Source organism: Enhydra lutris, unplaced genomic scaffold, assembly GCF_002288905.1.
Source record: "Enhydra lutris kenyoni isolate GAN:26980312 unplaced genomic scaffold, ASM228890v2 scaffoldscaffold15, whole genome shotgun sequence".
Lineage (NCBI taxonomy): Eukaryota > Metazoa > Chordata > Mammalia > Carnivora > Mustelidae > Enhydra > Enhydra lutris.
Genome location: NW_019154099.1, coordinates 63,155,875 through 63,168,253, shown reverse-complemented (window position 1 = coordinate 63,168,253; position 12,379 = coordinate 63,155,875). Strand labels below are relative to the sequence as shown.

General features: G+C 63.7%; 1 protein-coding gene across 1 annotated transcript in view; it reads right to left on the bottom strand.

The window, feature by feature from the left end:
- Positions 1 to 12,379, bottom strand: part of LOC111146950 (transmembrane protein 255B) — a 40,091-nt gene that overhangs the window by 3,355 nt on the left and 24,357 nt on the right. The window contains exons 9-12 of the mRNA XM_022502695.1: positions 5,130 to 5,210; positions 4,533 to 4,618; positions 3,357 to 3,516; positions 926 to 1,069 (exon numbers count right to left, since the gene is read on the bottom strand). Coding sequence (XP_022358403.1) covers positions 926 to 1,069; positions 3,357 to 3,516; positions 4,533 to 4,618; positions 5,130 to 5,210 — 471 coding nt within the window. The remainder of the gene's footprint in view (positions 1 to 925; positions 1,070 to 3,356; positions 3,517 to 4,532; positions 4,619 to 5,129; positions 5,211 to 12,379) is intronic.

Genomic DNA, 12,379 nt, shown 5'->3' with positions numbered 1-12,379 from the left:
CGGGAAGGGGGAGGCCTCCCTTGGCACAGCCCCACGGAGACGCTGGGTAGACAGACGTCTGTGTTGGGTCCCCTCCAGGAACTGGAGGCCCTGCCCACACCAGGGAGCTCAGCCACGAGCCTCATTCTCCAGGCGAGAGGAGACAGCACCGGGCCAGGAAGCCTGAGTGCACTCAGCTCACACCCAGCTGCCCTCCCCTGGTCGACTGCGGGCAACAGCCTTCCCCGGCAGGGAAGGCGGACTGTGCCCCGTGTCCTGGGCTCCCGAGTGCCTCCCGCACCTGCTCCCAGCCCTTCGTGCTGCTGTACTGGGGAGGCCCCTCTGCACCTCACGGACGCGCCAAGGCACCAGCCAGGTTGGTGTGTGGCTCCCCCAGGCCCTAGACGGAGCTGTGCTGACACAGAGAAGCTGAAGCCAGGACTGGAGGCCAGCAGCACTCCAGGAGCGAGGTCTCAGCCCCACCAAACAGCCCACAAGGGTCCCCAGGCTCGTGTGTCCTACTGCATTGGCCCTATGAGGTGGCCGCTGCTGTGGGCAAGGCGTGGCTGAGGGCAAGCTCTGCAGTTTCCCCGGAAGAGCAGCTCACAGGCCCCAGGCTCCTGGCCAGGCCTCCGAGGCGAACTTCCGCGGGACCCAGACCGGGGTCAGAAAAGGCTCCAGGTCTGGACAACACCACACACCAGCACCACATGGAGCAAAGGAGCCTGAAACGTGGAGGGGTCTGGAGATGTCTGCCATGCTTCCCTCCATTGTCCCCAAGCCCCTTGCTCTACTACCCTGTAACCAAACGGGGAGGGGAGGCCGTGGGGCCCCTCTTCCCTCCCCCTGAACCCCCCATTCATGTCCCATCTGACCAGAGCTGTTGTGGGCAACCGCCGCCCATGTAGGGAGTGTCCCAGCTTCCCCCAGGCGACGCTGGGCCTACCTGGAGAGGCAGAGGGTAGGACGAGCAGGTGGGGAGGGCCGCAGGAGCCCGGCAGAAGCCCGCGTAGGCCAGGATCTGCTGGGCAGGGTTGTAGAGGGTCTGAGGTGGAGCAGACGGGCCGTAAGCCAGCTGGGATAGGGGGACCTGCCACAGAACGGACATGTGTCAGCCCAGCCACCCTGGGCTCCAAGCCAACGGCCTGCAGAGCCCTGTCCCCCCGCCACCCTCCTCTGACGCCTGCAAGGGAGAAGTCACTCTCGAGCCAGAACTAAGCCCCTCAGAGCAGGGCTTATTGTTGCTTTTTATATTCTGTTTGTCTCAGGGACCTGCCGACACACCAGGCTGGGCCAGGATCTCTTTGGCGTTTTATGTGTCAGTTAGCGTCCCACTCTGGATGTCGACTCAGGTCATGATCTCGGGGTGGTGGGATGAGCCCCGCGTCAGGCTCCGCGCTCAATGAGGAGTCGGCTTGGGATCCTCTCCCTCTGCCCGTCTCCACGTGCACACTCTCGCCCCCACAAAAATAACAAATCTGAAAACCCCTGCGGCAGAGACCACAGCCCCGTGCTGGGCCTCCCGGTGGCAGGGATTTCTGGAAAAGGGCAAAGAACACCAAAGCCCTTCCATGACCTGCTCCTGTGAGCTCGCCAGGTGACTCCACCTCTCCAAAGGAAAACAGGACTTGGGCCACCCACCTGTCGCCCTGAGAGGGGCCGCGGGATGGAGCCCTCCACAGAAGGGGGCTCCAGACTGGAGGGGCCTCCCTCTCTCTGAGGACAGACCTGGATTCCCCCAAGGACACCACAGGGCAGGCCCTGCCGCATCGGGGAGGGGCCTCGGGGGCAGTGAAGGAGGGTCTGAAAACGCGTGGCTGCCCACTGAAGGGAAGGGGAGACGGGGTCCTGAGCAGTGGGGGAGCAGGGGACCAGCAAAGGGGGAGGCAACGCGGGAAGCCGCGAGCACACCCACGTCTGCCCGCACGGGCATGTCCTCGGAAGAAGGAGCTCTGCCAACCCACCTGTCACCTCCGGCCCCTGCCCTGGGTGGCCTCTGGGCACTCCGAGGGGCAACCAAGGGTGCTGGGAGAGAGGACGGGGAGCTGCAGGGAGGCCCACAGCTCCCCTGCCATGGTCACGGCCGCACCCTGGCAAGCATCTCCTGTGGGCGCGGGGCTGAGCTCCCTGCCATCCTGGGGGACTGGAGCCAGGTTCACGGAGGGCCATGAGGGGCACCTCGAGACGTGAGACCTGTTGTGTGGGGGAGCCACCCGGCCGGAGGGAACAGCTACATCCTGTGGCCTGGGGGCCTTACCGCCGGGCCCGACTCTGTGCTTGCGCCATTTTGGGGTTTGGAGGGATGAGCAGGCTTGGGGTCTCCCACGAAGGAGCAAAACATGTCACCTTAGGCAGCTCCGCTCTGCTGGGGACCCCGGGAGCCCCGTCTGGCTCAGGCCTCTCTCCCTGCACCTGCCCATCCGGCGCCGGGTCACCAGCGTGAGGACTCACGGGCTGCATTTCTCTGCGTATCTTCCTCACGCAGACTGGGTTAAACGAGGCTTCCTGGCCCCGGGGACCCTCCCGCAGCCCTGAGTCTCACCCCTGCCCCCCCTGCGCCCAGGCCGAGCGTCTGGCGGTCTAAGGAAGTGGCTTTGTTCCTAAAGATGATCTTTAAATTAAAAAATCCATTAGATGTACAAGATACTCAGTAGGTGTGAACGGTTAGGAATCACTTTCCTTCTCTCTTACAAGACCCGAGAACTTTGGTCTGAGAGAGGAAACCGTCCAGCGTGGGGCTGCGACCGGCCCTGTGGCCTTCGCCGACTTTACCTGGTAGAACGCTCTGGTAATTTCCCTGCGGACTCGGCCCCTGAAAATGGCTGTGACCGAATCCCCAGAGCACTCGGGAGGCACCGGCTGCCGACGCTCGTGCGAGGGGCCTGTGGCGGCTGGAGTGTGCGCTCACACTCGCCTCCCCAACTTGAGTGGGTGCCAGGCGCTCTCTAGAGTTCGCGACCAGCTTCAGGAAGGGGTTGCGCGTGCTGCTCCGGGGGGGAAGGCAGCTGCTGCCCCGTGCAGAGAAAAGCACGGCAGGGTGCTGCCCGCCGGGAGGCTCGGCGGGGAGGCTCGGTCGTGCCCAGCCCTAAGCCCCATCCACCTGGGCAAGTACAGACCTAATTCTGGGCAAGTACGGACCTAAGCCCTGGATACGAGGCAGGAGGCTCGGGGCTCCCTGTGCAGGCGGTGGGGGGAACTGACCAGGGCAGGTCCGATGACCCGCTCCTCTGAATGGCTGGAAGGCTTGGCCTGGGGCCGACACCAGCCTCTGTTTTCCCATGTGTAGGTGGAGACAAGGAGGCGCACCCTGCCCAGCTCAGCGGACATGGCCTCGAGCCCCGAGCTGTCCAGAGCACCAGCGCCGGGGCCCGACTCACCATGTCCTTGAAGGCCCCCAGGACAGCTGCCGTGAGGACACCCAGGAGCGCACCCAGCACGTTCAGCACCGAGGAGGCCCAGAGCAGCTGGTACAGGTGCAGCACGTCCGGGCAGGAGCGCACGCCCACGAACTCGTAGTAGATGGGAGGGTGCTCTGTGCTGCCCAAGGAGAAGGAAGTGTCACCCACGCCAGTAAGGAGGGGACAGGCCAGCTGGGCGGGGCACAGTGTGCCACGGCGTGAGCTCCGAATCCGGCAAGCTGAGCTCTCGGCCATGAAGACCCCACAGACCGGGCTGTAGTGGGGGGACCACATCCCGGGAACCAACCCAGATGCTCCCTGGGGCTGTGGGGGCAAGGCTGTCCCCTAGGGCATCCAGAAATCCCTCCGGGGAAAGATCCCAGGCCTCTGAGCAGGAAGGAGCAGCCAAGCACACTCCCCAAACCCAGACCCAGGCAGAAGGGTGATGACCGGATCTCCTCAGGGCACCAGGTCTCGTGGCTGAGCCATGAACACAGGAGGGCTGTTTGTCCCAGCACTGGCCCGCGGGGTTCCGTGCATGGGGGTCATGGTGGGGAGGCCAGCAACCGTGCCCCACGCCGGTGCAGCTTCTCCCAATAGAGTTTGGGAATGGGATGGGACTCTCATTTGGGGGAAGGGGGTTCCTGCTTAAAGCCGTGGGGTTTTCAACCATTCTGGGGGGGTCCCCAAGAAGCAATCCCTGAGGTCCCCACTGGTTGGAATGTAGGCCGACCAGCTGTGAACCCTAACCGGTGCCCAGGGCCTGTCCCGGGGAGGCCCCCACAGTGCAGGGAGGTCGCCGGCAGCCTGGCAGGCTCTCCCAGCTCCTGTCAGAGCAGCGTGCCCTCCGCTGCCCACAGAGGACAGGAGGGGAAGCATCTAGAGCCGGCCAGAGGGCCGTGTTCTCGCCAGCCAGACCAGCCCCAGCCAACTCGGGAGGGATCCCCGAGAAACTCTGGGGCCCTGGCTCCCACAGAGCCACGACCAGGGGACAGGAGGCCACAGCCCTCCCTGCACCCCACACAACCTTGCGAGCCTCCGTTTCTCATCTGTGAGATGGAATCAACTCCCCTTCCTCTCAGAGGAGGTGGTGGATTGCAGGGCCGGGGCCGGGGGTGGGGGCAGGGGGCTGGGGGCATGGACCCCGCCCCTCACCTCTGGCACCTGTAGAGCTCACAGCAGTAGCACGAGCCACTCTTCACCTTCAGGGGGCACGAGCCACTCGAGGAGTGACAGGTGACCTACAGGCAGAGAGAGAGACCTTGTCAGGCACCCACCGTCCCCCACCCTAGAGTGGGTAGGGATGCCACCCCGGGAGCCAGGACCCGGCCACGGCACCCGGGTCAGTCAGGCAGCCCCACTTCCTGAGCCTTGTCTCCAGACCTCCCCCTCCCCGCACCCATTCCAGGTGTGGTGGTTTGGGGGGCGTGGCAGGCCCCCCATGCTGGAAGAGTTCGAGGACCCTGCTCGGCCAAGCTGGGCGGTCCAGGCAGCCATCGTTTGGTGGACAGTGATTGGGGTCAGACGAGGTCGTGAGGACAGAGAGCAGAGCCGCACCCAGCCCGCTGGTGGGCTGCGGGACTGCTGTGTCACCGGAGGCAGCCGGCAGCCACAGGGCCACAAGGCTCAATGTGTCCCACAGGTCAGGAAGCATGTTAGAGGAAAAGCCTTCTGATTCTGATGGGGGCACAGAGAGCGTGTGGGGTCCGGACTTGCAGAGTGAGGCCACCCACGCCGGCATGCCCCACATACCTCCGTCTGGTAGGCATCACGCATGTACCCCGCCTCGCTGGCAAAGAACTCGCATCTTCCCGCAGTGAGGGGCCTGGGCTCCTAGGGACCAAGACACACGCGTGGAATACAGTCGCGTCCCCCGTCAGGAGGGGCCGGGGGGAAGTCAGACCCATCTGCCCCGGGGTTCGGAGCCTCAAGGAGGGACACCAAAGCCTGCTGGGGTGGGCCGGGAGGGGGATGTGGGGCAGGACACACTGGGCCTCCTCCCAGAGCAGCTGGGCCAGCGTGCAGGGGGTGGGAAGCAGAAGGACCCCAGGGAGCACCGGCCTGCAGGCTACCGTGTCCCTCCTCCCTCCCCCTGCACAACAAAACAGGTGTTCTACTGGGAAGGGAGAGAAAAGGACTCATTAATTCATGGACCCGGCCAACCCTCCCCCATCACCCAGTCTTCCCTCCCTCCACCCTCCCTCACTCCCTCCACCATCCCCGCCTGGCTGCCCACCAACTACCACACATACATCCACCACCTCCGGCCCTGTTCCGTGTTCCCTCCACTAGTCTGTGCCCAGCCTTCACGGAGAATCAGAGCATCACAGTGCCAGACAAGGAAGGCACCCGGGTTAGACACGGTGCCCGTCCCCGGGGACATGGCAGGGCCAAGGGTCGACCGTCACTTTGATTCTCCATGGCTCCCATTTCCTAGCGCAATCCTGGCCGGGCCCTAAGCAGAGCACAGGAAACCACCTGTGACCGCACCTACCAGACCAGCTCCGGGCAGAGCTGAGCCGGAGTCCACCTTCCTGTGGCGCACAGCCCGCAGCCCGTGAGGACGGATGGAGGACCGCCGACAGGGCTGTGCAGGGCCGGGCGCTGGGAGGCTGGCACTGCCGCCGTGTGCAGGTTCCCTGAGTCCCCGTGGCGACCGCCCTGCGCCCTTGCCGCCCGCCTGCTGATTCCGCTCTGCCTCTCCCTCCGGGGCCTTGTTCCGGAAGCTCCAGTCTGTGTCCCACCTGGTCACTGGCGGAACCCATGCTGCTGACATCAAGGTTCTCGTCCCGCTGCACTGGTGCCCTTCCTCACGCCCATAACCACGTGGAGACACCCCTTCTGACTGGGCGTCACGCCACCCTGTCCCGGGCGGAGGCTAGCCCCGTGGGAGCGCCCACTGCTCCGTCTGGGACGTCTCGCCACTGCGTCTACATCGGCCTGATGGCCGCTGTAACACGTGACACAGAGGGGTCGGCCTGAACCATGGACAGCCGTCCCGGCAGCCCAAGCAGCGGCCTGAGACAGGGTGCCGGCCTCTTCCTGCTTTCCTCACACGGCAGACAGTGGGCTCTGGTCTCTCTCTGTCCAGACATAATCCGACCGCAGCGGCCTCCGTCCTCGTGACCCATCTGACCCTGACCACTTCCCAGGGGCTGGCCCGCCTCCTGATGCCACCGCAGGGCAGAGTGGCCACCACACACGCGTTCTGGGGACATGGACATTCTGCCAGCTGGGCGCTCTCTGCCATGAGAGACAAAGAATTGGTGTAAGACTGACTTTTCAGTAAATCCTCTCCTGACACAGAAGCACTGGTGACTTGGTTTCATTTTCTGTCTGACCCTCAGTGTCCAATCAGGATGAAATACTTCTTAATAGTCTGAATTAAATAAAACAGGCATTAGTCTCACCTGACCCACAACCTGGATTTCCGATGACCCTGGAGATGGTGTCTCTCGGGAGCTAACTCCTGTCTCTGCTGGGGGTGGAGAGAGCTCAGAGTCCCAGTCAGCCCCAGTCTAGGGGCAGAAAGACCATCGACACGGTCTTGATTTCTTAACCGTTCCACATGAATGAACATTAAGACACCACACTTACTAATATCGGACTCTAAGTCCCTAAAACTCGGATCAAAAGTCTGTGTGTCTCCTGCAGGGGTTGGCCTCAGAGCCCTCGGGCCATGTCCCGCCCACCGTCTGAGTTTGTAAATAAAGTTTTCTTGACACAAAGCCATGCTCATTTGTCACATATGGTCTGTGGCCGTTTTTGTGCTGCAACGGGGGGACTAAGTAGCTGTGGCAAGGCCAGGTGGCCACAGGCCCAGTGTGCTGACCCTGACCCTTTCCAGAGAGGCCGGCTGCTCCTGGCCCGTTGCACGTGTGGAGAGCAGTTGTGAATGGGGAGCTGTGGCCACCAGGAGGAAGAGGGCACCGTGCCGCCCACCGTCTGTGCAGCGTGGTCAGTCCCAACCGCAAAGCTGCTCTCTTAGCCACAAGTCCACCCCGACCCCATTACTCCCGTGTCTCTCATGATAAACCAGAACCACGAGTCCCACAGCCCAGAGGATCTGCCTGAAGGCCCTGCGGGGTAGCAATCAGGCTTTCTGACCATCTCCTGCCAGGAACGACCTTCTGAGTCCCGGGGGCTCATGCTCTGCGTCGCCAGCTGCCCAGCCAGCTGGGAAGGAGGGAGCCTGGAGTGATCGCGGGTGACTGTCACGCCTCGCCTGCAAGGACAAGCCCCGTCCACAGATCCTGCTCGTCTGAGAAAGGAAACAGGCGCGGAGGGAGGGCCTTCCCTTGTGGCTCCTGCAGCGCGGGATGGAGGGGACCCCCCCCCCCACTTCAGAACAAGTGGCTTTGAAGGAAATTTCTCTCTGATGTGCTGAGCAGGAGGCGAGCTGGGCAAACACCCACTGACAGGGCAAACCTCGAAGCCGGGGGTCCCAAGGCTGCCTGCCCGACCCAAGCCCTTCGGTGTCTGCTCAGAAGCCAGAGCGAGCGCAGCCGGCAGCCGGGAGAGGGGAGCCGGAGCCGAGGCCGGGAGCCGCAGACACAGGACTGAAGGCTCAAGGCCGGACTGGCCGGGGAAGGGAGCCAGTGCCCGGCGGACCCAGGTACAGCCCTCGAGGCCCCGCCGTGCTGTCCCCGTCCCGAGGGATTTGTTTGGCCCAGAGGGGCCAGGCCACAGGAAGGGGCGTCCAGCCTGCAGGCCCGGTGGTCCAGAGGCCGGGATGAGCCCTGCCTGAGCCCCGCCATCTGGGGTGACCCTGGGCCTTGGCTCCATGTCTGGCTCCACACCCTGCACCCTGGGGCCTGTGCTCCCGCAGCCTGGTGTCCCACATTTTGTCCCCAGGTTGTTGGCATCTTAAAATCATGATTTTGGGAAGTGCTAACAGCCGGTGACAAGTTTGTGGGAAAGAGCCTTTGGTCAGTTGATTCTATCGTCTGTTGGACAGTCACCCTGGCCCCCGAGTGAACACGCCAAACCCCGCGGCTTCAGACCCACATCTGTGACACACACCCCCCCCCCACGCCGATGCACACGCCCCGCATGGGACAGATGGGCCTGCCCTGAGGACACCGGCCACCTGCAGTCAGAGGACAGCCAAAACCAAGCCCAGGACGGAAGGAGAGTGCAAGGATGCGCGTGCGGGCCGGCGCGGCGGGACCCCTCGGCGTCTGGGGGGGCCTGAGCTCTGGAGGCAGCAGAACCCAGGGGCTGGGCCCACAATGTCTCCAGCACTCACTGCGAACCCCTGATCAGGGAGAGGGAAGCCATGCGCTCGGTCCTAGCATTTTAAACCTTTTATTCGGAAATAACTGCAAACTTACGGAAAAGTGGAAAGAATAGGCAAACTCGATCAGCCTCAGATTAACACCAGGTGCCCTTTTTAAAGACCTAAGAAGCATTCAAGTTTACGCAGGACGTGTTGGAGCCTTAGGGACGTACTGATGGCTTTGCCTTCTCAGGGCAGAAATGGGGCGCCAGGCCCCTGCTCCCCCACTGATTCCGCCCCCGGAGGCTGGTCCTCCGGCTGGGAACCCAGAGCCACCGCGCCCTCTCCTGGAACTCCCTTCTGGATGAACAAGGGGAGGAGTGTCAGGCCCCGTGCCCGACCCCGTCCACGCTCCCCAAGCCCCTACCTCTCCCCTGTCACCAGCCAGGCAGGACCTGGGGCCCAGCGAAGAGACCCTGTCTTCAAACACCATGTCACCACGTCTCGGGAGAATCCTGCTATTGCCGGCTCTGTCGGGCTCGGGAAGCTCTCTGACCAGACTCCCTGCGGGTCACCAAAGTCCACACCTCATTTCAACGTCAAGAACAGGGTTTCCCTGACTCGACAGACCCTAAAAGGCCTGCGTGAGTCCAGGCCACCACACCCCAGGGAAGGAATGTCACCCCACTGTAAGCAGGAAACCGGCCCAAGCTCGCACTCTGCCTGGGTTCCTCTGACCGAAAAGCCCGACCGCTCCCCTCGAACTTCCCCGGACTCCTGGACTCCCCGGCCACGGGCCCTCACACGGGCTCCAGGCGACAGTCTGAGGCTTGCCGGCTGCCCGGAGGTGCACGGGCTCCGACCCAAGACCTTCCCCTTCCCGAGTCCAGGCAGCCTCTTCCGACGGCGCTGTGCCGAGGCAGGAAGGCTGAAGGCCCGCGGGTCCTCGCTGCGGGAAAACTGTCCCAGGGATCGGACGCCCTTGGGCGTCCTGTCAACTAAGGACGAGTGGGAGACAAAGAATGTCCCCAGCACTTGACCTCCGGTGGGGACATGCCACCCGTCCCCAGCGTCAGCACCTGAAGAGTGTCTTCCTCGGGAAGGGGGGAGTTCTGCGAGGGGGTGGGTTCAGGAGAACCAGCAGGTCCCCCTGCGGGAGCACGGCTCAGACGACTCACTCCTGAACTTCTGCTTTCTTTGCCTTTATTTGTAAGCCCTGCCTCAGCGCCTCCACGCCGGGTACAGACGTGCTCGAAGGCTCCGTGTAGGGCGGTGACAACACTTCCACGTCATCACTCAGGCAGGTGACTCAAGTCACTGCCTGGACATCTCACTGCCGTCAGGCTTCACCTCCTTTCGCCCGTGGGACTCTGGGCCTGTCCCCACCAGGGCTGAGTGCGGGTCTCCTTCTGCCAGCAGCTTGGGTCACAGGGCGAGGTGACGGCCTCTAGGGATTGCCTGTCCTTCCTGGCACGGGGGGAGCCCCCAAACCACAGGGGGATCATCCTGTTTTCTTCTCAAAATATGTCAAGTGTGCATTTTTAGAGGAAAAGAGCACTTGGAACCCTTCCGCATATAAGCTCTGAGGCCTCGAGCACGGCAGTGTCCGTCTCAGTGGGCAGAGAGGCCCCACGGAGCCACAAAGGTCTGCGGACCAGATTGCTGGGCTCTGGTGGGAAGGGTGGGCTCTGCCCCCCAGGCTCTGCTCAAAGCCCCCTAAGAAGAGCCTGCCTGCCCTCGCCCCACGAGGGACACTGTTCTCTGCTGCGTCAGCTGTGCCCTCGGAGCCTGAGTGGAACAGACGCCCCCACCCCGAGCCCCTGACGCACAAGGGAAAACCACCGCGCACCCTCTTTGCAGCAGGATGACGTTCTGAACAAGGCTCGTTCGTCTGGGAGACGCTTCCCTGGAAGAGAGGGACCAGCTGGCCCCAGTGTGCGGCCAGGCCGGTCACCGCTCCCCACTCTGCCCACGGCGGACGCCCCACGTGAGGCATTCAGGCTCCTCGACATTCCTAAGCTCTCTGACTGGCTCGTCCCTGAGCGGACGGGCGGGAGCCTGGGGGACTTAACTTCTGAGAAGCTGTTTTCTGTGCGCCGGGAACTGCCTCGACTCGGTTTGGTGGGGAAAGTGAAGTGTCAGCTGACCTTGACGGCTGTGCTCAGGACCTGCACTGACCGGCGGGTCGCGCTCCACCTCTGCTGGGAGAGGAATGGGCCTGTGCGGCAGACGCGCGGCCCGGAGTTGCCCGGTGCTGTTCCCACCGGCCAGCCCCTCTGGTCCCCCACCCGGCTTTAGGCGGGGCCTCGAGGGGTCGCACAGGCATCCCGTCCACTGACCTCCAGGTCAGTCTGCTAACACTGCACACCCGTCCTCACAGCAGCATCCCAGGGGCACACAGCTGGGGGGCTCCTCCTGAGAAGGACTCAGAACAAGCACCCCAGCGGCATAGTCTGAGCCCCGACACGCAGGCCCTTCCCCCACCTCGGTGCCCGGCTCAGGGAGACCCGCCTTGGGGAGACCCGCCAAGTGCTGCTGGCCGCTGACGTCAGCCACAGACTTGGGGTGGGAATCAGATCCGGATCGCGCGAGGAAAGTGCCCCAGAACCATGACAGCAAACACCGGCCAGGCCTCGCAGCTCAAGTGATCTCCCCAGGAGCAGACACTGAGAAGCAGAAGTCTGGGACAAAGTAGACAGAAACACCTAAAGCTGTCAGTGCAAGCACCCAGCAAACGGGAACGCAGGGGGCAACTCTGGGGCTGCAGCCGGGTTCTGGCCTCACCCCTTCCAGACGCCGGCAGCACCCCCAGGCCCGGGGCCACGTGTGAGCCCCGCAGGCACCCAGCCACGTCTGCAGGCCGGGGCTCTCCTGGGAGGCCCTTCCCCCACCTGCACCTGTTGGCAGAGGCACAAGCCACAGGGCGCTGAAGCGGAGGATGGGCGCCCTCCCCACCCCCAGGGGCCTTGCTCGGCCAGGGGACCCCAGGCAACACCCCACTCTCCATCCATGCAGCCCGCTGCCACGGAGCTCGCCTAACCTGGGGGTTAGTGGGCACCACACATCTGCTCCTCACACTCTGGCAGCTGGAAGTCCAAGGTCAGGGGCCGTCCGATCTGGGGTTCGGGGACGGCAGGGCTCACCCGCGAGGAGGAGGAAGTCCCTTCACAAAGGCCCCACCCCGTGACCTCCCAAAGGCTGTGCCCCCACTGTCACCTGGGGGCCAGGTTTCCACACGAGGATTTGTGGGGACAGAGCCCTCTGTGGGGGCACAATCCCAACGCCGTGGCCGAGAGGGGTGCTCACTGGTGAGCTCGGAGCCCAGGGGAGCAGGAACGCGATGTCTGTCTGCTCCCCGCCCAGCGCTCCTCAGGCTGTAGGCGTCTGTCACGGGGCCTCGGGGAGCGGCTGGCAGCTTGCTGTCCTTCAGCAGACACGACACTGGGAGGTCGACAGGGCTCGCCTGGTGGACAGCAGGGGCCAAGCCACACCAGCCCGCCGGCTCCCGTGTCCAGCAGCCAAAGTCAAAGCGGTCGCACGTGACCGGCCTCTGGTTTCAGGAGAAACGCGGGCCAAGGACAGGTCGGTTTGAAACAAGAGCCGTTTCCGGACATTACAGCAAAGCTCTCGTAAACAGGCCGGAAGGTCTCAGAAGGATCCTACCTAGCCTGACAACCGCTGGCCGTGTGCCTTCGCCAGGCCGCCCGGGCCGACTCTCGCGGCTCTAACACTGCCACGTTCATTGTCCTCACGGCTCTGACTTCTCTTTCCCTTGGAACCTGAT